The sequence below is a fragment of the Oncorhynchus kisutch genome, linkage group LG24 (genome assembly GCF_002021735.2).
Source record: "Oncorhynchus kisutch isolate 150728-3 linkage group LG24, Okis_V2, whole genome shotgun sequence".
Lineage (NCBI taxonomy): Eukaryota > Metazoa > Chordata > Actinopteri > Salmoniformes > Salmonidae > Oncorhynchus > Oncorhynchus kisutch.
This window is the reverse complement of record NC_034197.2, coordinates 24,320,772-24,346,897: the sequence shown is the minus strand read 5'-3', so window position 1 is coordinate 24,346,897 and position 26,126 is coordinate 24,320,772. Positions and strand designations below refer to the sequence as shown.

Sequence of the window (26,126 nt, the reverse complement as noted above, 5' to 3'; positions counted from 1 at the left end):
TCTGTCTCTTACACTGTGTGGCCATGAGGCAGGGTCTTCTCAGGAATTTACGACCTCTCTCTGACCACAGCAGCCTAGTTGAAGGAGGCAGGGAGAGGGGGATGGGCTTGCTGTACCCAAAGAGGGCAACGTCATGACAACTGCCAAAGGTGCTTTAACAAAGTAATGAGTAAAGGGTCTGAATACTTATGTAAATGTGATATTTAATTGATACAATTTTTATACATTTGCTACATTTTCTAATTTTGTGTGTAGATTGATGAGGAAGAAAAACTGTTTAATCCATTTTAGAATAAGGCTGTAACGTAACAAAATATGGAAAAAGTCAAGGGGTCTGAATACTTTCCTAATGCACTGTATTGTGCACTCACTCAGTAACCATTCAGACAGTCTTCACTCACACAATACACAGTCCAAAAGTTTTCACAACACAATGATTCTTTGGACATGATTTTCTTCTATGAACTTATTTCTGTAAGGGTTTATTTTCTGCCAACTACAACATAATGATTCACATATTTTAATGAGTATATACAAAAATATGCATGTCGCACGATGAATCACACAATGAGCATATAGGCCTACAGAAATATATAAATACATACAGTACACATTATGGTTCCCTAACAAAGTAATATTATGTGTGTCATTTTTTAATTTTACTACATAATGATATGCTGTTATTCTTACAAGTTTAACAATATTATCACATATTTTAGATATGCTAAAGTCAGACAGTCGAATAACTGGTACAATTTCTCAAACTTGTTACATCCAAAAATGACCTCAAATGGGAATCTAAATAATCGTTGGGGGCAGGTCTGGTTTGAAATAATTCAGTCTTTAATTTATCCAAGTGGAGGGGATAATGAGTTTTTCAAACTGTTACTTTATCTCATCACTTTCTTCAGTAATTAGCAATTATGCAGCCAAAAGGATTTGAAAGATATAAGTGGCCCTGGCCCCACAACACACTGTTATCAATCAGAGATCCTGAGGTGATGTAGGTGTCAGTCATTAGTAGGCCAAATTCTAGGTCATAGTGTCTGTTAGATAGACCTGAAGTAAACACTGTACAGTCCGGCTAGTTAGTGAACCAACTCTACTGTATAGTACTTGTCAAAAGACCTTGGTCTCCCAATCACAGCTCCAGCAGCTGCTGGTTTTCTCTGTCCCGATTGGTTGATCAGGATTCTGACTGAGAAAACACAGCAGAGCATAGGACCATGTAAAGTTCACATTGGTAAGCTGCCATTACTAACATGCCACTGTTACAATCAAATAAAATGCTTTCAAACCCCATACTGGTGGCAGCTCGGTTGGGAGCAGTTTAAAAACACGTCCAGGAGGTGTTTTGTGGTATATTGAATAATGTTTTTTTTTTTATAGGGGTTGGGAAATGTTGGCAGGATGTTGTGCCCTATTACAGAATACACAGAGCAGGTAGAAGGGGTACCATTTTAAAATAGAGATGTGACTATCTCATCAATAACATCATACCTTACTTCATGATGTTAAGGAGGAGGAATCTTTGTACAAACAAATCAGTTGACAGGACATAACAGCTCCCTTCACTGCCTTTACAATCCACTAATATAACAACATGTTGGAATAATGATTTAAGTTGATAAGTTGTATCAGTAGATCTAGAGGTAGTAAATACACAAGATACTGTACTTCTATATATGTACACACATGACTGAATGTTATGATCATGTGAAATCAGCTGTCATTATTATTAAGGCTGGGTTAGACTCTAAAGGGCATTGGGCATGGCTGAGTTCCACATGCCTCAGTACTGACTGGACAATGACATCATACAGCTAATACAACAGCATCATAAACTCGACATGACATCTGTCAATGCCACCGTGGTGGTTCATGACAGTTTAAAGCAAATTGAGTAACACTGTCATGAAACATGCACAGATTTAGTTGGCTACTCAGCTAGCTGGGCAACATGCAGAGTGAGATCCTTTGTTGTAGGCTGGCATAACGTCTTATAGGAGAGGCGCCAGGGCATGGTTATGACGGTGCTATAGGTCAGCATTATGATGCCACTGTCGAGTAAAGTGGAACTGTACATACACAGAAACAGTGCTGGTCAATACCTCTACAGGAGTATACATTACGATGTGTTCTAATCACAGGAGTGTGAGGGTGGTCGGCATTGGGAGCATGGGGCTGAGCTTGGGACTACAGGGGAGAATCCATGGCCAGGTATGGGTGCAGGGGGAGGGAAGCTAGACGGCTGCATGCAAATATATGGGAGCGGTCCTGAATACAGTATTTGGTCATCTGTGGAAAGAAAAGGAAATAGGTCGTTAGGAGATGCATTTCAAACAAGGAGTAGGATTTCATCCTTCAACATGTATATTGAATTCATCATTTGTTGTGAATGTAAACAATGCGTCTGATGAGAGAGTTAATGTGTGTGTGCGCCTGTGTGCGTGCACGTTAGTTACCATGGCATTAACTTGCAGCAGTCTCCTGCTGAATGATGTATAGTCTGCCTGGGTCCTCCACCTCACTGCCACAGTGCCCATCACTCCTGCAGACACACACTACACTGTTCAGTACTGTAGAGTGGGAGAAGTAGCACTGGTAGTAGTAGTAATAATACAGTAACAGAGGTAGAAGTGGGAGTAATATTAGTCTCTTTGTAATGCTTTTAAAATATACAATTGAGACGCTGATATGCTTACCTGTTGTCATTGATGTCTACGGTGTTTCCTGTTCATGAATATAACAGGGAATAGTTAGGATTAGTGTGTATATACTGTACAGTGCCTTTGGAAATTATTCAGACCCCTTGACTTTTTCCACATTTTGTTACGGTACAGCCTTATTCTAAAATGTATTAAATAAAAAAATTGTCAGCAATCTACCCACAATACCCCATAATGACAAAGGGAAAACAGTTTTTTTGAAATTCTAGCAAATGTATTAAATATCAATATCAGCAACAATTTACATAAGTATTCTGACCCTTTGCTATGAGACTCCAAATTGAGCTTTGGTGCATCCTGTTTCCATTGATCATCCTTAATACGTTTCTACAACTTGGAGTCCACCTGTGGTAAATTGAATTGATTGGGCATGATTTGGAAAGATACATGCCTGTCTATATAAAGTCCCACAGTTGATAGTGCACGTCAGAGCAAAAACCAAGCCATGAGGTCAAAGGAATTGTCCGTAGAGCTCAGATACAGGATTGTGTCGTGACACAGACCTGGGGAAGGGTACCAAAACATGTCTGCAGCATTGAAGGTACCCAAGAACACAGTGTACCCTCATCATTATTAAATGGAAGAAGTTAATAACCACCAAGACTCTTCCTAGAGCTGGCCCCCCAGCCAAACTGAGCAATCGGGGGAGAAGGGCCTTGGTCAGGGAGGTTACCAAGAACCCGATGGTCACTCTGGCAGAGCTCCAGAGTTCCTCTGTGGAGATTGGAGAACCTTCCAGAAGGATAACCATCTCTGCAGCACTCTACCAATCATGGTAGATTGGCCAGATGGAAACCGCTCCTCAGTAGAAGGCACATGACAGGCTGCTTGGAGTTTTCCAAAAGACAAGCATAAAGGTTGCAGCATCATACTGTGGCGATGTTTTTCAGCGGCAGGGACTGGGGGACTAGTTAGGATCGAGGGAAAGATTAATAGAGTAAAGTACAGAGCGACCTTTGATGAAAACCTGCTCCAGAGCGCTCAGGACCTCAGACTGGGGCGGAGGTTCACCTTCCAACAGGACAACGACCCTAAGCACACAGCCAAGACAACACAGGAGTGGCTTCGGGATAAGTCTCTGAATATCCTTGTGTAGCCCAGCCAGAGCCCAGACTTGAATGTCTGGAGACACCTGAAAATAGCTGTGCAGCGACGCTCCCCATCCAACCTGACAGAGCTTGTGAGGATCTGCAGAGAAGAATGGGAGAAACTCCCCAAGTACAGGTGTGCCAAGCTTGTAGCGTCATACCCAAGAAGAATTTAGGCTGTAATCACTGCCAAAGGTGCTTCAACAAAGTACTGAATAAAGGGTCTGAATACTTATGTAAATGTAATATTTTTTATACATTTGCTAAAATTTTCAAAACCTGTTTTTGCTTTGTCATTATGGGATATTGTATGTAGGTTCAAGAGGGTATAAGGCTGTAAAGTAACAAAACATGGAAAAAGTCAAGGAGTCTGAATACTTTTTGAATACACTGTATATACTGTACCAGTCAAAAGTTTGGACACCTACTCATTCAAGGGATTTAAAAAAAACTATTTTCTACATTGTAGAATAATAGCGAAGATATCAAAACTATGAAATAACACATATGGAATCATGTAGTAACCAAAAAAAGTGTGAAACAAAGTACTTCAAAGTTGCCACCCTTTGCCTTAATGAAATCTTTGCACACTCTTGGCATTCTCTCAACCAGCTTCCCCTGGAATGGTTTTCCAACAGTCTTGATGGAGTTCCCACATATGCTGAGCACTTGTTTGCTGCTTTTCCTTCATTCTGCGGTCCAACTCATCCCAAACCATCTCAATTGCTAAAGATGGTTAGGAATTGCGGCAGCAGGTAGCCTAGTGGTTAGAGCATTGGACCAGTAAACGAAAGGTTGCTAGATCGAATCCCGTAGCTGACAAGGTAAAAAAGCAGTTAACCCACGGTTCCTAGGCCGTCATTGTAAATAAGGATTTGTTCTTAACTGACGTGCCTAGTTAAATAAAGGTAAAAAAAAAAAAAAAAAATTGTGTTGAGGTCGGGTGATTGTGGAGGCCAGGTCATCTGATGCAGCACTCCATCACTCCCTTTCTTTGTCAAATATCCCTTACACAGACTGGAAGTGTGTTGGGTCATTGTTCTGTTGAAAAACAAATGATAGTCTCAATAAGCGCAAATCAGATAGGATAGTGTATCACTGTGGTAGCCATGCTGGTTAAGTGTGCCTTGAATTCTAAATAGATCACTGACAGTGTCACCAGCAAAGCACCCCCACACCATAACACCTCCTCATCCATGCTTCACGGTGGGAACCACACATGTGGAGACCATCCATTCACCTACTCAGCGTCTCAAATAGACACGTCGGTTGGACTCAGATTTGGACTCATCAGGCCAAAGGACAGATTTCCACCGTTCTAATGTCCATTGCTTGTGTATCTTGGCCCAAGCATGTCTCTTCTTATTATTGGTGTCCTCTAGTAGTGGTTTCTTTGTAGCAATTGGACCATGAAGGCCAATGCGCCGAATACAACAGTGAAATGCTTACTTACAAGCCCTTAACCAACAATGCAGTTTTAAGAAAAAGAAGTGTTAAGTAAAAAAAAATAGATAAGTAGAAAATAAAAGTAACAAATAATTAAACCGCAGCAGTAAAATAACAGTAGCGAGGCCATATACAGGGGGTACAGGAACAGAGTCAATCTGCGGGGGCACTGGTTAGTCGAGGTAGTTGAGGTAATATGTACATGTAGGTAGAGTTAAAGTGACTATGCATAGATAATAAACAGAGAGTAGCAGCAGCGTAAAAGATGGGTCTGGTAGACCTTAGCTGTTCAGGAGTCTTATGGCTTGCGGGTAGAAGCTGTTAAGAAGCCTTTTGGACCTAGATTTGGTACTCCGGTACCGCTTGCCGTGCGGTAGCAGAGAGAACAGTCTATGACTAGGGTGGTAATTTTTAGAGCCTTCCTCTGACAATGCCTAGTATAGAGGTCCTGGATGGTAGGAAGCTTGGCCCCAGTGATGTACTGGGCCGTACGCACTACCCTCTGTAGTGCCTTGCGGTCGGAGGCCGAACAGTTGCCATACCAGGCAATGATGCAACCATGCTCTCGATGGTGCAGCTATAGAAACCTTGGAGGATCTGAGGACCAATGTCAAATCTTTTCAGTCTCCTGGGGGGGAATAGGCTTTGTCGTGCCCTCTTCACGACTGTCTTAGTGTGTTTGGACCATGATAGTTTGTTGAGGATGTGGACACCAAGGAACTTGAAGCCCACAACCTGCTCCACTACAGCCCCATCGATGAGAATGGGCGCGTGCTCGGTCATCCTTTTCCTGTAGTCCACAATCATCTCCTTTGTCTTCATCACGTTGAGGGAGAGGTTGTTGTCCTGGCACAACAAGACCAGGTCTCTGACCTCCTCCCAATAGGCTGTCTCATCGCTGTCAGTGATCAGGCCTACCACTGTTATGTCATCGGCAAACTTGATGATGGTGTTGGAGTCGTGTCTGGCCTTGCAGTCATGAGTGTTCAGGGAGTAAAGGACACACCCCTGAGGGGCCCCCGTGTTTAGGATCAGCGTGGCGGATGTGTTTAGTCCCAGGGTCCTTAGCTTAGTGATGAGCTTTGAGGGCACTATGGTGTTGAATGCTGAGCTGTAGTCAATGAATAGCATTCTCACATAGGTGTTCCTTTTGTGGGAAAGGGCAGTGTTGAGGTGGGAAGGGGCAGTGCCCAGGTGGGAAATGGCAGTGTTGAGGGCAATAGACATTGCCTCATCTGTGGATCTGTTGGGTCAGTATGCAAATTGGATTGGGTCTAGGGTTTTTGGGATAATGGTGTTGATGTGAGCCATGACCAGCCTTTCAAAGCACTTCATGGCTACAGACATGAGTGCTACAGGTCGTTAGTCATTTAGGTGGGTTACCTTAGTGTTCTTGGGCACATGCTTTAAAACATGTTGGTATTACAGACTCAGTCAGGGACAGATTGAAAATGTAAGTGAAGACTCTTGCCAGTTGGTCAGCGCATGCTTGAAGTACACATCCTGGTAATCCATCTGGCCCTGCGGCCTTGTGAATGTTGACCTGTTTAAAGGTCTTACTCACATTGGCTACGGAGAGCGTGATCACACAGTCCTCCGGAACAGCTGATGCTCTCATGCATGTTTCAGTGTTACTTGCCTCAAAGCGAACATAGATGTCATTTAGCTCATCAGTTGATGTTGAGATGCGTCTGCAATCTCTGAGGCTGATAACTCTAATGAACTTATCCTCTGCAGCAGAGGTCACTGGGTCTTCCTTTAATGTGGCAGTCCTCATGAGAGCCAGTTTCATAGCGCTTGGTGGTTTTTGTGACTGCACTTGAAACGTTCAAAGTTCTTAGCATTTTCCTGATTGACTGACCTTCATGTCTTAAAGTAATGATGGACTGTCATTTCTCTTTGCTTATTTGAGCTGTTCTTGCCATAATATGGACTTGGTCTTTTAACAAATAGGGCTATCTTCTGATTATCACCTCTACCTTGTCACAACACAACTGATTGGCTCAAACACATGTGTTATTGTAGAGTTTTAATGTCTTCACTATTATTCTACAATGTAGAAAATAGTTTTAATAAATAAAGAAAAACCCTTGAATGAGAAGGTGTGTCTAAACTTTTTACTATATTTTTTTCTGACATTCAATTACTTAATTACAAGCTTTTAACCACGGTAAAATGTAATATACAGTAAAAACCAGAACTGTTGGTGTGGGTGATGGGTGAACTGTATGGCTCTGGTACTCACCGTTATCCCTGTCTATGTTGAGTGGGTAAGACTCGAGCATGTCTGTGGGGTTGACTGCTCTGTTGCCCAGTCCTGTGGACACTCTGCTTAACATAGACAATAGAACACAGTCACTCCTGAGTCTAATAACACACCAATACAAGTAAACTATTCAAAGCTAAATTCACTTAAAGGATTGATCTATATAAATATGAGTGTGTGAGATGGGACTCACATGTTTGTCTGGACGGAGCTGAGCTGAGAGTTAGGTACGGTGGTCTGTTCTGTGATGGCACTCTGGAACAGGGCATTACAGTAGGTGTTGGCCGGCTCACTGACATGTGTGTAGAACGGGTTGGTAGGAGAGCACACTGGCAGCTGCTTCGGGCGCACTGGTTTGGCTGCATGGTAACACAGAGGCCAATCAATCAGTATTACAATACAGAGGTAAATTATGTTTTTTTTTAAACAGATATACAGTGCCTTGCGAAAGTATTCGGCCCCCTTGAACTTTGCGACCTTTTGCCACATTTCAGGCTTCAAACATAAAGATATAAAACTGTATTTTTTTGTGAAGAATCAACAACAAGTGGGACACAATCATGAAGTGGAACGACATTTATTGGATATCTCAAACTTTTTTAACAATTCAAAAACTGAAAAATGGGGCGTGCAAAATTATTCAGCCCCTTTACTTTCAGTGCAGCAAACTCTCTCCAGAAGTTCAGTGAGGATCTCTGAATTATCCAATGTTGACCTAAATGACTAATGATGATAAATACAATCCACCTGTGTTTAATCAAGTCTCCGTATAAATGCACCTGCACTGTGATAGTCTCAGAAGTCCGTTAAAAGCGCAGAGAGCATCATGAAGAACAAGGAACACACCAGGCAGGTCCGAGATACTGTTGTGAAGAAGTTTAAAGCCGGATTTGGATACAAAAAGATTTCCCAAGCTTTAAACATCCCAAGGAGCACTGTGCAAGCGATAATATTGAAATGGAAGGAGTATCAGACCACTGCAAATCTACCAAGACCTGGTCGTCCCTCTAAACTTTCAGCTCATACAAGGAGAAGACTGATCAGAGATGCAGCCAAGAGGCCCATGATCACTCTGGATGAACTGCAGAGATCTACAGCTGAGGTGGGAGACTCTGTCCATAGGACAACAATCTGTCGTATATTGCACAAATCTGGCCTTTATGGAAGAGTGGCAAGAAGAAAGCCATTTCTTAAAGATATCCATAAAAAGTGTTGTTTAAAGTTTGCCACAAGCCACCTGGGAGACACACCAAACATGTGGAAGAAGGTGCTCTGGTCAGATGAAACCAAAATTGAACTTTTTGGCAACAATGCAAAACGTTATGTTTGGCCTAAAAGCAACACAGCTCATCACCCTGAACACACCATCCCCACTGTCAAACATGGTGGTGGCAGCATCATGGTTTGGGCCTGCTTTTCTTCAGCAGGGACAGGGAAGATGGTTAAAATTGATGGGAAGATGGAGGGAGCCAAATACAGGACCATTCTGGAAGAAAACCTGATGGAGTCTGCAAAAGACCTGAGACTGGGACGGAGATTTGTCTTCCAACAAGACAATGATCCAAAACATAAAGCAAAATCTACAATGGAATGGTTCAAAAATAAACATATCCAGGTGTTAGAATGGCCAAGTCAAAGTCCAGACCTGAATCCAATCGAGAATCTGTGGAAAGAACTGAAAACTGCTGTTCACAAATGCTCTCCATCCAACCTCACTGAGCTTGAGCTGTTTTGCAAGGAGGAATGGGAAAAAATTTCAGTTTCTCGATGTGCAAAACTGATAGAGACATACCCCAAGCGACTTACAGCTGTAATCGCAGCAAAAGGTGGCGCTACAAAGTATTAACTTAAGGGGGCTGAATAACTTTGCACGCCCAATTTTTCAGTTTTTGATTTGTTAAAAATGTTTGAAATATCCAATAAATGTCGTTCCACTTCATGATTGTGTCCCACTTGTTGTTGATTCTTCACCAAAAAATACAGTTTTATATCTTTATGTTTGAAGCCTGAAATGTGGCAAAAGGTCGCAAAGTTCAAGGGGGCCGAATACTTTCGCAAGGCACTGTATATACCACCTGTTACTTAAAATAGCTATATTTGACCCATGTCTAAGCGCCTATTTTATTTTCAAAATGTTCTGTGTCATTCCGATCATGTATTCTATTTATCGGTGACTGTCTATGAAGCTCTCCATCCATAAACAGAGGACACGTCAGCACAGTCAGTAGAACTGTATTTGGGGTGGGTGCGCTACCGATCTGTGCTGCATGGGGGCGTCTCAGAGTGTTCTTGGTTCTCATGGCGTCTTTGATGCGGTCCACTTCCTGCTGGTAGCGACGCCTGTCGATCATGGCGCCCTCCTTGGCGTCCCTCAGTGCCGTCTCCAGGGCCTTAACTCTCTCAGCAGTAGACCGAAGACGTTTCTCCAACTTTGGAAGCTCACAGCGCAGATCTGCATTGTCACGAACCAGCTACAGAGAAATACAGAAAGAAAGAGAGAGAGAGAGAGAAGAGAGGAAGTGAAAAGAAATAAGAGTGACACAAGGGAAGAGAGATTTGTTGCCTGAATATTTATTGATCAGGGATGGATAAGGTAAGAGAGGGGTGGGATGAGACTGGGTAATAAAGGGGAAAAGGAGATTGTATTAACAACAGGGAAGGAGAGGAGACTGGATACTTTTCTTTCAATATTTTTGTGTCCTCTGAATATCTTGTATCACATAAGTATTTTGAATTTAAATGTTTCTTCTCTCATATCCCTTAGCATAAAATCATGATATCATTCAAAGGTAAATATTAGAGGTTGACCGATTAATCTATGGCCAATTAATTTGGGCCGATTTAAAGTTTTTATAACAATTGGTAATCGGCAGTTTTGGACACCGATTATGGCCGATTACATTGCACTCCACGAGGAGACTACGTGGCAGGCTGACTACCTGTTACATGAGTGCAGCAAGAAGCCACTGTAAGTTGCTAGCTAGCATTAAACTTATCTTATAAAAAACAATCAATCTTAACATAATCACTAGTTAACTACAGGTGGTTGATGATATTATTAGTTTATCTAGCTTGTCCTGTGTTGCATATAATCGATGTGGTGCCTGTTAATTTCTCATCAAATCACAGCCTACTTCGCCAAACGGGTGATGATTTAACAAGCGCATTCGCTAAAAAAGCACTGTCGTTGCACCAATGTGTACCTAACCATAAACATCAATGCCTTTCTTTAAAATCAATACACAAGTATATATATTGCCTGCTAACATGAATTTATTTTAACTAGGGAAATAGGGGTCACTTCTCTTACGTTCCGTGCAAGCAGAGTCAGAGTATATGCAGTAGTTTGGGCCGCCTGGCTCTTTGCGAACTATGTGAAGACCATTTCTTCCTAATAAAGACCGTAATTAATTTGCCAGAATTGTACATAATTATGACATAACATTGAAGGTTGTGCAATGTAAAAGTAATATTTAGACTTAGGGATGTCACCCGTTAGATAAAATACAGAACGGTTCCGTATTTCACTGAAAGAATAAACATTTTGTTTTCGAAATGATAGTTTCCGGATTTGACCATATTAATGACCTAAGGCTCGTATTTCCGTGTGTTATTATGTTATAATTAAGTCTATGATTTGATATTTGATGGAGCAGTCTGACTGAGCAGTGGTAGGCAGCAGCAGGTTCGTAAGCATTCATTCAAACAGCACTTCCGTGCATTTGCCAGAAGCTCTTCGCTGTGCTTCAAGCATTGAGCTGTTTATGACTTCAAGCCTATCAACTCCTGAGATTAGGCTGGTGTAACCGATGTGAAATGACTAGCTAGTTAGCAGGGTGACGTCACTCGCTCTGAGACCTTGAAGTAGTTGTTCCCCTTGCTCTGCAAGGGCCGCGGCTTTTGTGGAGCGATGGTTAACGATGCTTCGAGGATGGCTGTGGTCGATGTGTCCCTGGGGCGAGGAGAGGGACGGAAGCTATACTGTTACACTGGCAATACTATAGTGTCTATAAGAACATTCAATAGTCAAAGGTATATGAAATACAAATGGTATAGAGAGAAATAGTCCTATAATTCCTATAATAACTACAGCCTAAAACTTCTTACCTGGGAATATTGAAGACCCATGTTAAAAGGAACCACCAGCTTTCATATGTTCTCATGTTCTGAGCAAGGAACTTAAACGTTAGCTTTTTTACACGGCACATATTACACTTTTACTTTCTTCTCCAACAGTTTGTTTTTGCATTATTTAAACCAAATTGAATATGCTTCATTATTTATTTGAGGCTAAATTGATTTTATTGATGTATTATATTAAGTTAAAATAAAAGTGTTCATTCAGTATTGTTGTAATTGTCATTATTGCAAATAAAATAAAATAAAAATGTAATTGTCCGATGAATCGGTATCGGCTTTTTTTGGTCCTCCAATAATCGGCATCGGCGTTGAAAAATCATAATCGGTCGACCTCTAGTAAATATACTGTGAAACCTTTCCTCTTCTTTTGGTTCATGCCAGACTAAAACAGCTCAAAACCAGTCAGATAACACGTGACAACATCTTTGTGAGTATTGTATCACACGGGCACTCACATTCACATACAACTCACTCTTTTTCTCTTTCAAACATCTCTCAGATTCATCAAAAAATATTGCATGCAAAGAAAGAGTGTTAAAGAAGCATGGAGCCGTTTGTGTCCCTGTAGAAGCCTAATGGATAGTGCCCAAAGCAGAGGGAAGTTTTAGGTTGAAAATATAAAGAAGAAAAGGGATGCATGGAGCCGAAGGAGAAGCGAGGGCCTGTACCTGTCCGTAACACTCCATCATCTGCAGGGTGTGCTCTCAATGCACACAACAATAATAACAACAACAACAGAAACCCATGAAACAAACACACAAAGACACACACATACACACAAACACACATCCATGCCCACACACACAAAACAGCACAAGGACAAGAGGTGAAAAAAGAGTGAGTGGAACAGAGCCAAGAGGAGCCAACCCACTGTGCACAAACTGGTTGAATCAACGTTGTTTCCTCATCATTTCAACTAAATGACATTGAACCAATGTGGAACAGGCGTTGAATTCCCATCTGTGCCCAGTGGGAAGGGTAGAGAGTTGACTGTGCAAGGGGGAAAGGGACGATGCTAGGTTGTGAGGTGTTCACACTTGGAGCTGGAGAGAGGTTTCTGGTTATGTTTTACTTTATCAAAACAAGTCAGACAACACGACTATCCTGTGAGGCTCTCACCTGTTTGTGAACCTTTGTAAGCTGGTCCAGGTTATTCTCAAGAAAGGAAATCTTCTGTTTCTGGGTGCAAGACCCCCCACTATCATCAGGTTCCATTTCGGTACTCTGTGTAAGAATGAAGGGAGGAACAGAGAGAGAGAGGAAAGGGGGGTTTGTACCCTTCATAGTTATTAATAGGGTTATATTCTGTCTTTCTTTCTCCATCTCTCACTCACTTTTTTAACCCGCGACGTGAGGTCTTGAACGAACAGCTTGCGCAGGTTGTGGAGGGTCTGGAGCTCCCGGGCCTGAAAAACAAAGATGTAGAAGAAAATAAGTCAAATAAGGAAAAAGAGGGAGAAGGTGCAGAAAATAAGAGCTAAAGCAGAGAGAGAAGAAAGAGGGAGAAGGTGCAGAAAATAAGAGCTAAAGCAGAGAGAGAAGAAAGAGGGAGAAGGTGCAGAAAATAAGAGCTAAAGCAGAGAGAGAAGAAAGAGGGAGAAGGTGCAGAAAATAAGAGCTAAAGCAGAGAGAAGAAAGAGGGAGAAGGTGCAGAAAATAAGAGCTAAAGCAGAGAGAGAAGAAAGAGGGAGATGAGACAAGAAAGGGGATATAGGGGGAATGAGGGAGAGAAAGAGGAAGAAAAGGAGGGTAAGAGAGAGAGGGCCACTCACGACAGTCTCCTCCAGCCCTTTGAGATCCTGCTTGGTCTGCTCATGGCGCTCATGTAGAAATCTGACAGGAAGAGGAAACATCCTCATCAGCAACATCAAAATCAGAACACATTTCTTAACTTTGTTAAACTGTGAAGTGAGTTCACATTGTGTCAGTGTGTGTGTGTGTGTGTGTGTGTGTGTGTGTGTGTGTGTGTGTTCAGACTTACGACAGCTCCTCCAGCCGCTCGCTCTTGCTGCTGTCCACGCTCTTCAGACGGTCAAAGTCGGCAAGCACCTGAGCCAACTCAATCTGCAGCTTCTGGTTATGACTGAGAGAGAGAAAGACCGATAATAATATAATGTTTAATAAAAGAGAGAGAGAAAAAGTTGAATGTTGAAGGTTTTTAAAATTGAAGTGAATGTTTTCATCATTGTTTTGTTTTATCTCATCAATGGCACATAAATGATGAGGCTTCCAGTAGTTCTGATGACACTGACTCAGTGAGGTCATCGATGATCCTCTGCTTCTCATTGATCTCATCCCGGAGACGGGCCATCTGCATGTGGTGCAGACCACGGTGAGACTCCTCCCCCTGCTGCCGAGGAACCTTCTGAACCACCGAACAATGAGGAAAATCACACTGCCGGTTTCATTTTATTTCAGTCATTACTGGGTGACATGTTTAGCATTATTGGAATCCTTGTTTACCTTGACGTTACCCTCCTCGGTCTCACCCTTCTCTCCATCCTTCTCTTCAAGCAGAGAGTTATCTGTAACATAGAAAGAGATCTATAAGATATGTTTTCCCACCTGGGTCCATGAGCCTGGCTGATGTGAGGGTGGATGATGTGTACAGGTGTGTTACCTGAGTCCTGTAGCCTGGCTGATGTGAGGGTGGATGATGTGTACAGGTGTGTTACCTGAGTCCTGTAGCCTGGCTGATGTGAGGGTGGATGATGTGTACAGGTGTGTTACCTGAGTCCTGTAGCCTGGCTGATGTGAGGGTGGATGATGTGTACAGGTGTGTTACCTGAGTCCTGTAGCCTGGCTGATGTGAGGGTGGATGATGTGTACAGGTGTGTTACCTGAGTCCTGTAGCCTGGCTGATGTGAGGGTGGATGATGTGTACAAGTGTGTTACCTGAGTCCTGTAGCCTGGCTGATGCGAGGGTGAAGGGTGTGTACTGGTGTGTTAGCTGAGTCCTGTAGCCTGGCTGATGTGAGGGTGGATGATGTGTACAGGTGTGTTACCTGAGTCCTGTAGCCTGGCTGATGTGAGGGTGGATGATGTGTACAGGTGTGTTACCTGAGTCCTGTAGCCTGGCTGATGTGAGGGTGGATGATGTGTACAAGTGTGTTACCTGAGTCCTGTAGCCTGGCTGATGTGAGGGTGGATGATGTGTACAGGTGTGTTAGCTGAGTCCTGTAGCCTGGCTGATGTGAGGGTGGATAATGTGTACAGGTGTGTTACCTGAGTCCTGTAGCCTGGCTGATGTGAGGGTGAGGGGTGTGTACAGGTGTGTTACCTGAGTCCTGTAGCCTGGCTGAAGTGAGGGTGGAGGGTGTGTACAGGTGTGTTACCTGAGTCCTGTAGCCTGGCTGAAGTGAGAGTGGAGGGTGTGTATAGGTGTGTTACCTTGGTCCTGCAGCTTGGCTGAAGTGAGGGTGGAGGGTGTGTACAGGTATGTAGCGATGTGTTACCTTGGTCCTGCAGCTTGGCTGAAGTGAGGGTGGAGGGTGTGTACAGGTGTGTTACCTTGGTCCTGCAGCTTGGCTGAAGTGAGGGTGGAGGGTGTGTACAGGTATATAGCGATGTGTTACCTTGGTCCTGCAGCTTGGCTGAAGTGAGGGTGGAGGGTGTGTACAGGTATATAGCGATGTGTTACCTTGGTCCTGCAGCTTGGCTGAAGTGAGGGTGGAGGGTGTGTATAGGTGTGTTACCTGAGTCCTGTAGCCTGGCTGAAGTGAGGGTGGAGGGTGTGTACAGGTATATAGCGATGTGTTACCTTGGTCCTGCAGCTTGGCTGAAGTGAGGGTGGAGGGTGTGTACAGGTATATAGCGATGTGTTACCTTGGTCCTGCAGCTTGGCTGAAGTGAGGGTGGAGGGTGTGTACAGGTATATAGCGATGTGTTACCTTGGTCCTGTAGCCTGGCTGAAGTGAGGGTGGAGGGTGTGTACAGGTATATAGCGATGTGTTACCTTGGTCCTGCAGCTTGGCCAGCTCCTCGCTGAGGGAGTCGTGGCTCTCCTCCAGCATCCTCTTCTTTAGCTCTACACTCTGCATGTACTCCGTCAAAGACCGGATCTTGGCTTCATGCTGCGAACACCCCAAACAGAGTCACTCAGCACACTCCCATCTATACAGTTTAGAAAATGTACAAAGTCTCTAAAGTTTGTCAATGACATGAGGGAAGAATGTTTTCATAGTGTATCTACTGTATGTATACACGGTATCAACATACCCTATGTATTTCTACACATATGCTGTGTATAGTCATTCTAGCAAGTTGTGATGTTGATACTGAGGTGCCCAGTAGAGCTGGAGGCTGACCTGTGAGATGAGGAGCTGGCAGGAGGAGAGCTCGCGGCCTGTCTCCTCCATCTTGCGATGACACTCCAGCTGCAGGTTCTCCAGCTGGCGACAGCGCTTCACCATGGACTTGACCTCCGACTTGATCTTACTGATGTAGAGACGGGCCACCGTGAACTCCTCCTCGATCGCCCCGCTGATCTCCACCGGCTACAGCAGAGAGAGAGAGAGAGAGAGAGAATGACAGATTAGAGAAAATGAGGGAGAGGGATTGAAAGAAAGGTACACAGAGAGAGAGAGAGATGCAGGGATGAGAAAGGGGCGGACAGGGTGGATTTTAATGATGGGGCGGTGGCTCCTAAGCTGAAGAGTATACTGTATACAAAAACCTCTCTATCTGCCCATCAGTGGTGGCTGGTGGCACTATAAATTGGGAGGTAGGGCTCATTGTAATGGCTGGAACATAATGCATGGAATGGTCTCAAACACATCAAACACCTGGTTTTCAATGTGTTTCATACCATTCCATTCACTCCATTCCATCATTATTATGAGCTGTCCTTCCCTCACCAACCTCCTCTCCTACTAATCTACCTAATTGTTCTACCACTCAGCAGTTCCAGAGGAGAGCAGTATTAGATGTAATTAACTCACCAGCTTGATCTCCCCGTTGCCCACGATAGTGCTGAACTCACTTAGGTCCCTCATCAGGCCGTTGAGGACATCAGCGATGCGCTTCCTCTGCTGACCACTCACTTCCTGCATGTGAGATAGCTCCGCCTCCAGCTCCATCAGACTGGCCTGCACAGCAGACAGGATGGAAGGAGGGAGGGAGGGATGAGTGGAATAAACGAGAGACATAGGCTACAGATTTACTTATGCAAAAATGTCAGCTAAGTAATGCCACCACGTTGACAGACCTCTGGTAATTTCAAGTAGAGTAAAGAATCCATACAAGACTTTATAGAAGTTCATAGTAGACTTTCTGTACACTCTATGGCATGTATTTCTATGCCCTTTCTGTACACTCTATGGCATGTATTTCTATGCCCTGTGGACCCACCATCTTCTGGGCCAACTGGTCGGCCAGCAGCTGGTTCTGCAGGCCCTTCTCCTCCACCTCCTGGCTCTTCTGGTCATAGTTGATGGCCAGCTCCTCCAGGGCCTGCAGCACCTCCTTCACCTCTGTCTTGGCACAGCTGCTCTCCACCTGTAGACGACCCAGCTCTGCCTGCACCTTGTCCCCATCCCCACGAGAAGATGCCAGCAGCTGGAGAGACAGAGAGAGTGATAACGATCACATAAACACAGCCTCACAAACATGATCATATGTAGGAACACAGTATACAGACAACACACAATATAAGTAATATTCACACACAGTACACATACAGTACACAACCACACACAAGGCACACACAGATGGCCTAGATTTAGAACTGGCGCAGAGTCATCCCTGCTGCTATGACAACTGATCTATTGAAAGAGATTTGTTGGCTAACTGAAAGGGTAGGAAATGGCTTATACAGTCAAACGTATCAAATTATCACATATATTGGGTATTATATGTAGAGCATCCCAGGCTATTTGTTTGCTTGGTTATAATTCTACTACTTTCTGTATAGACCTAGTGCACATGCACTGACATTGAATCCCCATTAGACGTCACTTCTACCACTACTCCCCCTAGTGTCCATAACACAAAGCGCACTAAATACTACCTATATTACCAACATGTTTAGATTCAGGATAATCAAGATTTGAATCACAATACATTTGTGAAGAAGACCTTTGCGTGGCCAAGAGATGCCTGGACAGAGATACAGACAGAGAGGGGAACAGAGATACAGACAGAGAGGGGAACAGAGATACAGACAGAGAGGGGAACAGATATACAGACAGAGAGGGGAACAGAGATACAGACAGAGAGGGGAACAGAGATACAGACAGAGAGGGGAACAGAGATACAGACAGAGAGGGGAACAGAGATACAGACAGAGAGGGGAACAGAGATACAGACAGAGAGGGGAACAGAGATACAGACAGAGAGGGGAACAGAGATACAGACCGAGAAGGGAGCAGAGATACAGACAGAGAGGGGAACAGAGATACAGACAGAGAGGGGAACAGAGATACAGACAGAGAGGGGAACAGAGATACAGACAGTGAGGGGAACAGAGATACTGACAGAGAGGGGAACAGAGATACAGACAGAGAGGGGAACAGAGATACAGACAGAGAGGGGAGAAGAGATACAGACCGAGAAGGGAGCAGAGATACAGACAGAGAGGGGAACAGAGATACAGACAGAGAGGGGAACAGAGATACAGACAGAGAGGGGAGCAGAGATACAGACCGAGAAGGGAGCAGAGATACAGACCGAGAGGGGAGCAGAGATACATACAAAGAGGGGAGCAGAGATACAGACAGAGAGGGGAACAGAGATACAGACAGATAAGGGAACAGAGATACAGACAGAGAGGGGAGCAGAGATACAGACAGAGAAGGGAACAGAAATACAGACAGAGAGGGGAACAGAGATACATACAAAGAGGGGAGCAGAGATACAGACAGAGAGGGGAGCAGAGATACAGACAGATAAGGGAACAGAGATACAGACAGAGAGGGGAGCAGAGATACAGACAGAGAAGGGAACAGAAATACAGACAGAGAGGGGAACAGATATACAGACAGTGAGGGGAACAGAGATACTGACAGAGATGGGAACAGTGATACAGACAGAGAGGGGAACAGAGATACTGACAGAGAGGGGAACAGAGATACAGACAGTGAGGGGAACAGAGATACAGACAGAGAGGGGAGCAGAGATACAGACAGAGAAGGGAACAGAGATACAGACAGAGAGGGGAACATAGATACAGACAGAGAGGGGAACAGTGTGTGTCCGAGAGAGTTCACCTCATCCTGATCCAGCATCTGCTCCTTCAGTTTCTCAACCAACTGACACTGCAGATTGATCTCATCATCCTGTGGAGACACGCGCACACACTATGGTCACTCGGTTTACTGGTGGAAATGAATTGAGGACATTGTACTGTTTGTTTTAAAGGATACAGGTTTACTTTGTTTTGTTTGTATACAGTGTGTGCATGTGTAGATCTCCACACCCTCCAATGAGTGTGTGTGTGTGTGTTTGAACAGGCACTAACCTTGTCATCCAACTGCTTGTAGAGCTTGCGGATCTCCTCCTCGTATTTCTGACGCTCCTCCTCGGAGATACGCACCACGATGGAGGAGGTGTCGTTGTCCAGGATCAACACGGGGCTCCGCTCCTCCACCGACTCCAGACGCACCACGTCAGCAGTGGTCCTCTCCGTCTCAGGAACGTTCTCCCCTGGAGGAGCATGAAGAGTGGAGAGGATGGAGAAAGGAGATGATGGGTCAGCAGCCTACGTCAGCTCTTAAGAGAATGGACTTCCTATTCATCTGTCTAGAGAAGCTAAGACAAGCTTTTTCCTGGAACATAAGTGTGCTGACACGATGTGCCTTGTTCCCATCGTATCAAGAATATGCAAGGCAAGCATTTTGCAAGGCAAAGTATATTAAGACTGTTGTCACGACTTCCGCCGAAGTCCGTTCCTCTCCTTGTTTGGGTGGCGTTCGGCAGTCGACGTCGTCGGTCTTCTAGCTATCGGCCGATCCACTTTTCATTGTCCATTTGTTTTGTCTTGTTTTCCCGCACACCTGGTTTTACATTCCCTCATTATTTGATGTGTATTTAACCCTCTGTTTCCCCCCCTGTCCGTGTGTGAAATTGTTTGTTGTTACGTGTTTGTGCACATCAGACTGGTTTGCACCAGGTTATGTCAACCCGTATTTGTTTATTGTTCTTAGTGCCGGGTGTCTGTTCGCCGTAATAAAGGCCTCCGTTTGCTACCCAATTCTGCTCTCCTGCGCCTGACTTCCGTGCGGCCAGTTACGCATACCTTTACAACTGTAAATTCATCATCATTGTGAAAAATACTGTAATTAACAAGGATCAAATGTAATTATGACCTATAGAATGTTTCAATCCAGTAAACTCTTTTATCTCTCAGTAAGTCTAACCGTTCCTCCAGCGGTTGAGCTCAGCCTCCAGCCTCTGGGTGGTCTCCTTCATGGTCTTGTTCTTCTCCTTCTCCTTCTCGTACTTCCTCTTCCACTGATCGGCCGTCAGCTCCAGGTTGACGGACGCCGTGTTCCTGATGGTCTTAGCACTGCGAAAGTAGAGTGAATGGGGGTTAATGCCATGATGATGCAGTCACAGATTGTATTCATTATAGTGGGGATAATATAATACAGGTTTATACAGTATATACTGTATATTTATTCTGGAGCAATAGATTATGAATACGGGTTTAGGAAATACTGATTCAAAATCCTTTGACTAGGGACATGATAACACATTGGCCGTTTTTGAGTAGAACTGTGAGCAGAGTGTAGAACCTGCTAAATGAGTACATTATCAGTGTAGGGAGAAGACAGAGTGGGCTGAGTGTTTGTTACCGTTGTCCGAACATCAGGGTGGATTTGGTTTCGGCATCGTTGTAGCTGGAGGGGGAGCAGCAGATGAACATGGTGGTCCTACAGTTTCCCCCCAGAGAGTCCTGCAGAATACGGGTCATCTTGCTGTCACGGTACGGCACGTGAGTTTTCTGCCAAATAAAACAGAGGAAGAAGAGATACAGTGAGTAAGAGAAGGGGAAGTAGGAGTACAAATGCAGCATTCAGTTAACCTTGCTGGCAGAGTAAGGCCAGGAGAAGGTTGGCATTGGTGTGTGTGGTGAGTAGTGAGTTGGCATTGACTAGGCTTCAGATGGGTTGGCACCGAGTTGTGAACCTTCATTAGCAGGTCCAGGGGTTGGGTTGGTGGCTTGGAGATGAATGTGCAGTAAGTTGATACGGATGGATGTGTGGAGGTGCTGGGATGAATGATAAGTAAGGTGGACGGCTGTGTACTGGACTCACCGTCCCTTCAGCCAGAGCAGATATCACGTTGCCCAGAGCGGACAGAGACTTATTGATGTTTTTGGCCTCATCAAGGACGGCGCCCGCAGCACCGGTTTTGCTGACCTGAGAGAGAGAGAGAGCCAGAGAGAAACAAAGAGAGAAACAGAGAGAGAAACAGAGAGAGAGTGAAACAGAGAGAGGGAGAGATGGAGAAACTTAATTACCGACTGTGACTTAATGACCCATGGAAAGGTCACTAAAAGGTCACTAAAATCTGTCCTTGTGGACATAGCTCCATACATCATCTCTTGGTTCTGAGAAATGCTGCTGCCGATGTTGCTACAATGGAGTATACAGAGGAGAAATGCTGCTACAATGGAGTATACAGAGGAGAAATACTGCTGCTGCTACAATGGAGTATACAGAGGAGAAATACTGCTGCTGCTACAATGGAGTATACAGAGGAGAAATACTGCTGCTGCTACAATGGAGTATACAGAGGAGAAATGCTGCTGCTGCTACAATGGAGTATACAGAGGAGAAATACTGCTGCTGCTACAATGGAGTATACAGAGGAGAAATACTGCTGCTGCTACAATGGAGTATACAGAGGAGAAATGCTGCTACAATGGAGTATACAGAGGAGAAATACTGCTGCTGCTACAATGGAGTATACAGAGGAGAAATGCTGCTGCTGCTACAATGGAGTATACAGAGGAGAAATGCTGCTACAATGGAGTATACAGAGGAGAAATGCTGCTACAATGGAGTATACAGAGGAGAAATGCTGCTACAATGGAGTATACAGAGGAGATATGGCTTTAGCGGTCCATAGTCTCTCTCACCATAGCCCAGCCAGGTAACCCAGACAGGCAGACAGACAGGTCTTACCTTCTCACTACCAGCCAAGTCCACCAGATAGAGTTTCCCACACAGCTTCTGCTCTGTCTCCGTATGCTCTTGCTTGATGTTGATCAGGAAGATGCTGTGACTGCGAGAGCTGTGCTCATTCATGTCTATGGGGAGAGAGAACAACATGGAGTCGAATGAGCATCTTTGCACAAAATAAGCCTATAGTGTATTAAGGGATTTACGTGTGTTTTGTTTATTTTGATGGGCAGAATCAATGTTTTTCTGGATCAATAATGCAAGTTTCTCACTGATAAACGATGCAAATGAGAGTACGCAATGTACTCTATAAAAACCATTTCAGGGTAGGACCAATATCGGAGTCATTCTCCTGATGCGACCTACAGTGCCCAGAATAAAGGCTCATGTTAGTAAGCTGCTCCTATCTTATAGTACCAACTCATTATCAGCAGACCTGAGCCCATTACAGTGTTATGACTATGCTACAGTGAGTCAGCATTACATTAGCCAGCAGAAACCCAGTTGGACCCTTGTAATTGAGAAGGTCCTCCATATACGTAGAGATAGTGCTTGTAAGTAGAATACAAGTGGGAAGAAGTGATACTATATAAGCCATAATGAGTCACATGGCTGAACTGTCACCAGACACTTCACTAACCATGCAACTCTCCTGCTAGCAGAAAAACATGGCACTGGATTATCTTCTTAGATGGATAGTGGTGGAATGAAACATTCTGAAGGCTTACTGGTCACGGCAACATGGCGGTTGTTTTTCCCCTCGTCAATGACATCCATGACCTCATCAGGGCTGGACACAAAGCGCTCAGTGCAACCCTACATCACAGGGAGTGGGGAAGGGGGAGACAGGGATGGTAGAGGAGTGAGATAATAAAGGGTTAATAATGAATATGCATGCTCCTTTTTTATTGGAAAATCTAATGCACAGTTATTATCAGATGTTGGGGTAGTTAGGTATGGTTGGCCTTGGTAAACCCACCTTTACATATGGGATCTTGTTCTTATCCTCATGAACAGCCAGGTTAGTCTTGGTCACTACAAGATAAATAAATAACCTTTAGAGCAGACAGTCTTTGAAGAAGATTTGGCTCAGTAATGGTATTGGATGTGGACTTGGTATATAACATTTCGGTAAACTGTGTACAAACCATCCAGGAGATCACGAATTTTGTCCATATAGACTTCAAAATATGAAACCTTAGAAGAGGAAAGAGAAAAGATAAGATAATCACAATCAAAAGTCAAACATGCTGTGGCTTCATGTAAGAGCAATACTTATTGCCACTGAGTCATTGTGGTATCATCCTAAAGTTGGTTGAGGAGATGGAGATGAATCCAAACCTTGATGTGGAACTCCAGGTTCTCATCCATGCCAAAGATATGGTTGAAGATGTCCTCTGCAATCCTGGGGATGATGCCCATCTGATTGGGGTCATGCAGTTTTCCCTATAAAGACATACTGTGCAGTCAGTCTCTGGCGTTTAAAATCCTCGTATCATTACAAGCAGTGTTTTTCCAAAAAGATTTACCAGACGGGGTACAAATGCCCCCAAAGCAAGATCCCGGGTATTACATTTTGATTGAAACCAAACTGAAGCCATATTTATGCTGATTTATGGAGTTATTTCATAATGCGAGATCATCACTTTTTAAGAAGATAAAAAGTATTTTAAAATACTGGATTATGTATATTCGTTTTCCTCATCATTGTAATGCCTCCCACTGTACCTCCATGGTGTGAGTCTTCCCAGAGGCAGTCTGTCCATATGCAAAAATAGTGCCGTTGTATCCACCCAGCACGTCTATATAAACAAAGGGAAACCAAGATCATTTGAGGAAATTATACAAATGAAAGAATTTCTTCAGGCCTTCAAGTCTGAAAATAAGAAAAACACCAACAACATTTAATATGAACACAGTTATGGGAAACAACGGCAGCAAGTAATACTGTGTGATGTCACCGACTGGTTTAATCAATTGATGAGTCAAAACCCCATGTCGATTTCTCTTTTCTCTCTCTACACCTCCATAGACTGCATGTGGATGTTGTTCTGCCATTGTTGACCGTATCTGGTCCTTACCCTTGACAATTTGCTTAGCACAGGCATTGTAGACCTGCTCCTGAGTGGTGTTGGTGGGAAAAACCCGATCGAACACATAGGACCGCCCCTGGGAGACACAAAGACATTAGGTAATTTTGTAAACCAAAAATGGTAGCTGTAACTACACAGACCAGGATGAAGCAAGATATAGCCTAGACATAACGAGGGACATTTTCTTGTCTCCAATTGTCTTTCCAATTAGCATCGTTATTTCATGTATACTGTATATGCCAAACAAACAAACAATGGAAATGCAATCAAGTTTGTTCTTGGTTCCTTATTTATGGATAGTGATAGGCAAGATATGTTTGTCAATCACTGAATCAATTAAAGGGACAGATGAAAAAAGGTCAGAGACAATAAGTACCAAAACCGTAGAGAAAAAATACCGTTTCCAAAACATCCTAGGATAGAGTTTGGAGGGCATAGTATTTAATCTGCGTGCCTACCAAAAAGGTTTAGAATCATCTCACAACGATGTGATCTTGAATGCAACCCTGCTTGTCTCTTCACCACATGCTAGTCATGTAAGCCTTTGGGAAATGATGTCATATAGGTTATCATTGACTGAAGCAGATGACGCATAACCAAGAGCTTGACTCAGACTGGATTTTAACACAGCAGGTCTTCAAATATGGAAATCATTCAGAATGCATGTAGGATCCTTCAAACTTGTTTACTTGTTAAGAATTATGACTGAAGAGGTCAGTCTAAGGTTTCCACCATCTCTTTCCACTCTGTCCTGGCCCTGATCAACCCATAAAGACTAGTAGGCCTGTCTGAAGAGGGACTGATTAAGTGGCACTGTGTTTTATGTACTGGCATTGATCTTAGGCCTACAGTATCTACATTCCTTGTACATACATCCAATGTACCATTGTCATTACCTACGAACCAACTCATTACAACAGGAATAACAGCAGCCTGAATGTTTTATCCTGAACATCTCCCCGATAATCAAAGCAATCGTGTAACGAACCTGGGAGCGCGGAAATCGACTCTGCCGCACGAGAATGCTTTTGCGGCACAGTCGATAGCGCACCGGACCTCGGGCTAGAAGGTCGATGGTTCGAGACCTGCTCCCTGCCTGTTTCATTACACTGGTGTTATAGACAGGCTAGGTTGATCACCCAAATAGGCGTGTAGTATGTTCAGCCCGTTTTCATGTATGTTATTCATAGCCTAAGCAGGGAAAAGGTTCATGTAAGTTGGTGTTGATTTTATGGGGTCCGATGTAACTGCAGAAAATAAAACGTGACCAGGAAATGGGCCTACACTGAGCCGACTGCACTGAATAGAATCACATTTGCCTTTACAGGCTAGGCTACACAGTAATAACGATTGTAAATAATCAGGTAGGGCCTCATTTCAATCACAAATCATTGTTATTATTGGCAGTCCAAACGAAAACATAACAGGTTAATTATAACAGGTTAATGATTTATTAATGAGCATATGAGAAACAAAGCGCCTTACCCCAACGTTGACACTGTCATCTCCTTGAAATGTAGGGATAAATTGATCCCCACGCAGAATCTCCGATTGATTCAGGGGGCGAAAGCGACACAAAACTTTGATATTACATTCTGAGGTTACATCGGCCATTGCGCAAATTCAATGGATGGGGTTAGAATAAACTAATCGAGAATCAGATTAAAGCAATTTGCAGCCCGTCGATCGTAAAATAATGAATGAACGATCTGCTAAGATGCAACCAGAAACGTCCTTAAACGTATGTCTTAAAGGTAGAACAATATTTCAACTCAGAGGTAACGCTTGACAGTTGACAACAGATAAACTACAATTTAGAGGCCAAAAATGATGCTTCGAGCATGTCGCAGCAAAAATAGGCCATGTAAATTCTAATTAAAATCGCAATGGGTTACATCCTTGTAAGAATATATAGATGTTTTGCTAAATTCCTCCTCTGGCTATATCTTGAAAGATGGACGTAGTCACGGATGTTTTTCTCAGATGCGTCGTTGTCAGATAGATGGCGGCAGTCGGTCAGGCTGGTTGAAGGTGAGACTGCTTTACTGTGTGGAGCGTAGGGCGTGGTCTGCCTCTTCCCTTTAAAGTGGTACCCGCCTCAGCATCCATATCAGCATCCAGGCACCGGATGTAGCCTATCAGCAGCATCACCACGTAATTTACGTAGGCCTATTCCGTTTTATGGAATCAACTGCTTGATTCAACTATATATATATAAATGAAAGATTTCATATGCAACC

General features: G+C 43.8%; 1 protein-coding gene across 5 annotated transcripts; it reads right to left on the bottom strand.

Annotated features, from left to right (window-relative positions):
• Positions 1 to 466: 466 nt before the first annotated feature.
• Positions 467 to 25,948, bottom strand: LOC109869397 (kinesin heavy chain-like). 5 transcript variants are annotated; one of them, XM_020459517.2, is made up of 29 exons: positions 25,372 to 25,947; positions 23,875 to 23,962; positions 23,522 to 23,595; positions 23,135 to 23,239; positions 22,942 to 22,990; positions 22,773 to 22,828; positions 22,522 to 22,609; positions 21,797 to 21,921; positions 20,924 to 21,028; positions 20,462 to 20,610; positions 20,024 to 20,172; positions 19,126 to 19,310; positions 18,875 to 18,943; positions 17,019 to 17,225; positions 16,610 to 16,756; positions 15,977 to 16,165; positions 15,625 to 15,742; positions 14,133 to 14,194; positions 13,922 to 14,031; positions 13,651 to 13,752; positions 13,442 to 13,502; positions 13,004 to 13,075; positions 12,789 to 12,893; positions 9,784 to 10,000; positions 7,723 to 7,888; positions 7,509 to 7,594; positions 2,706 to 2,733; positions 2,466 to 2,551; positions 467 to 2,298 (listed from the first exon to the last, which is right to left on the bottom strand). In XM_020459517.2, the coding sequence occupies exons 1-28, from the start codon at positions 25,498 to 25,500 to the stop codon at positions 2,473 to 2,475; spliced, it is 3,120 nt and encodes a 1,039-aa protein (XP_020315106.1). In that variant the 5' UTR covers positions 25,501 to 25,947; the 3' UTR covers positions 467 to 2,298; positions 2,466 to 2,472. The 5 variants fall into 5 exon arrangements, with proteins under 5 accessions (XP_020315106.1, XP_020315104.1, XP_020315105.1 ...); XM_020459515.2 differs by having other exon boundaries at positions 13,922 to 14,034; positions 25,372 to 25,946; XM_020459516.2 differs by having other exon boundaries at positions 7,509 to 7,591; positions 13,922 to 14,034; positions 25,372 to 25,946.
• Between the last annotated feature and the right edge of the window lie 178 nt (positions 25,949 to 26,126).

Excerpts from the sequence above, each read along its gene's own strand:
- LOC109869397 (XM_020459515.2), bottom strand. The coding sequence starts at position 25,500 with ATGGCCGATGTAACCTCAGAATGTAATATCAAAGTTTTGTGTCGCTTT. Across the intron at positions 21,922-22,521 it reads CCGCCATGTTGCCGTGACCA|ACATGAATGAGCACAGCTCT; the intron begins GTAAGCCTTCAG and ends CTCTCCCCATAG. Across the intron at positions 21,029-21,796 it reads ACTTGGCTGGTAGTGAGAAG|GTCAGCAAAACCGGTGCTGC; the intron begins GTAAGACCTGTC and ends TCTCTCTCTCAG.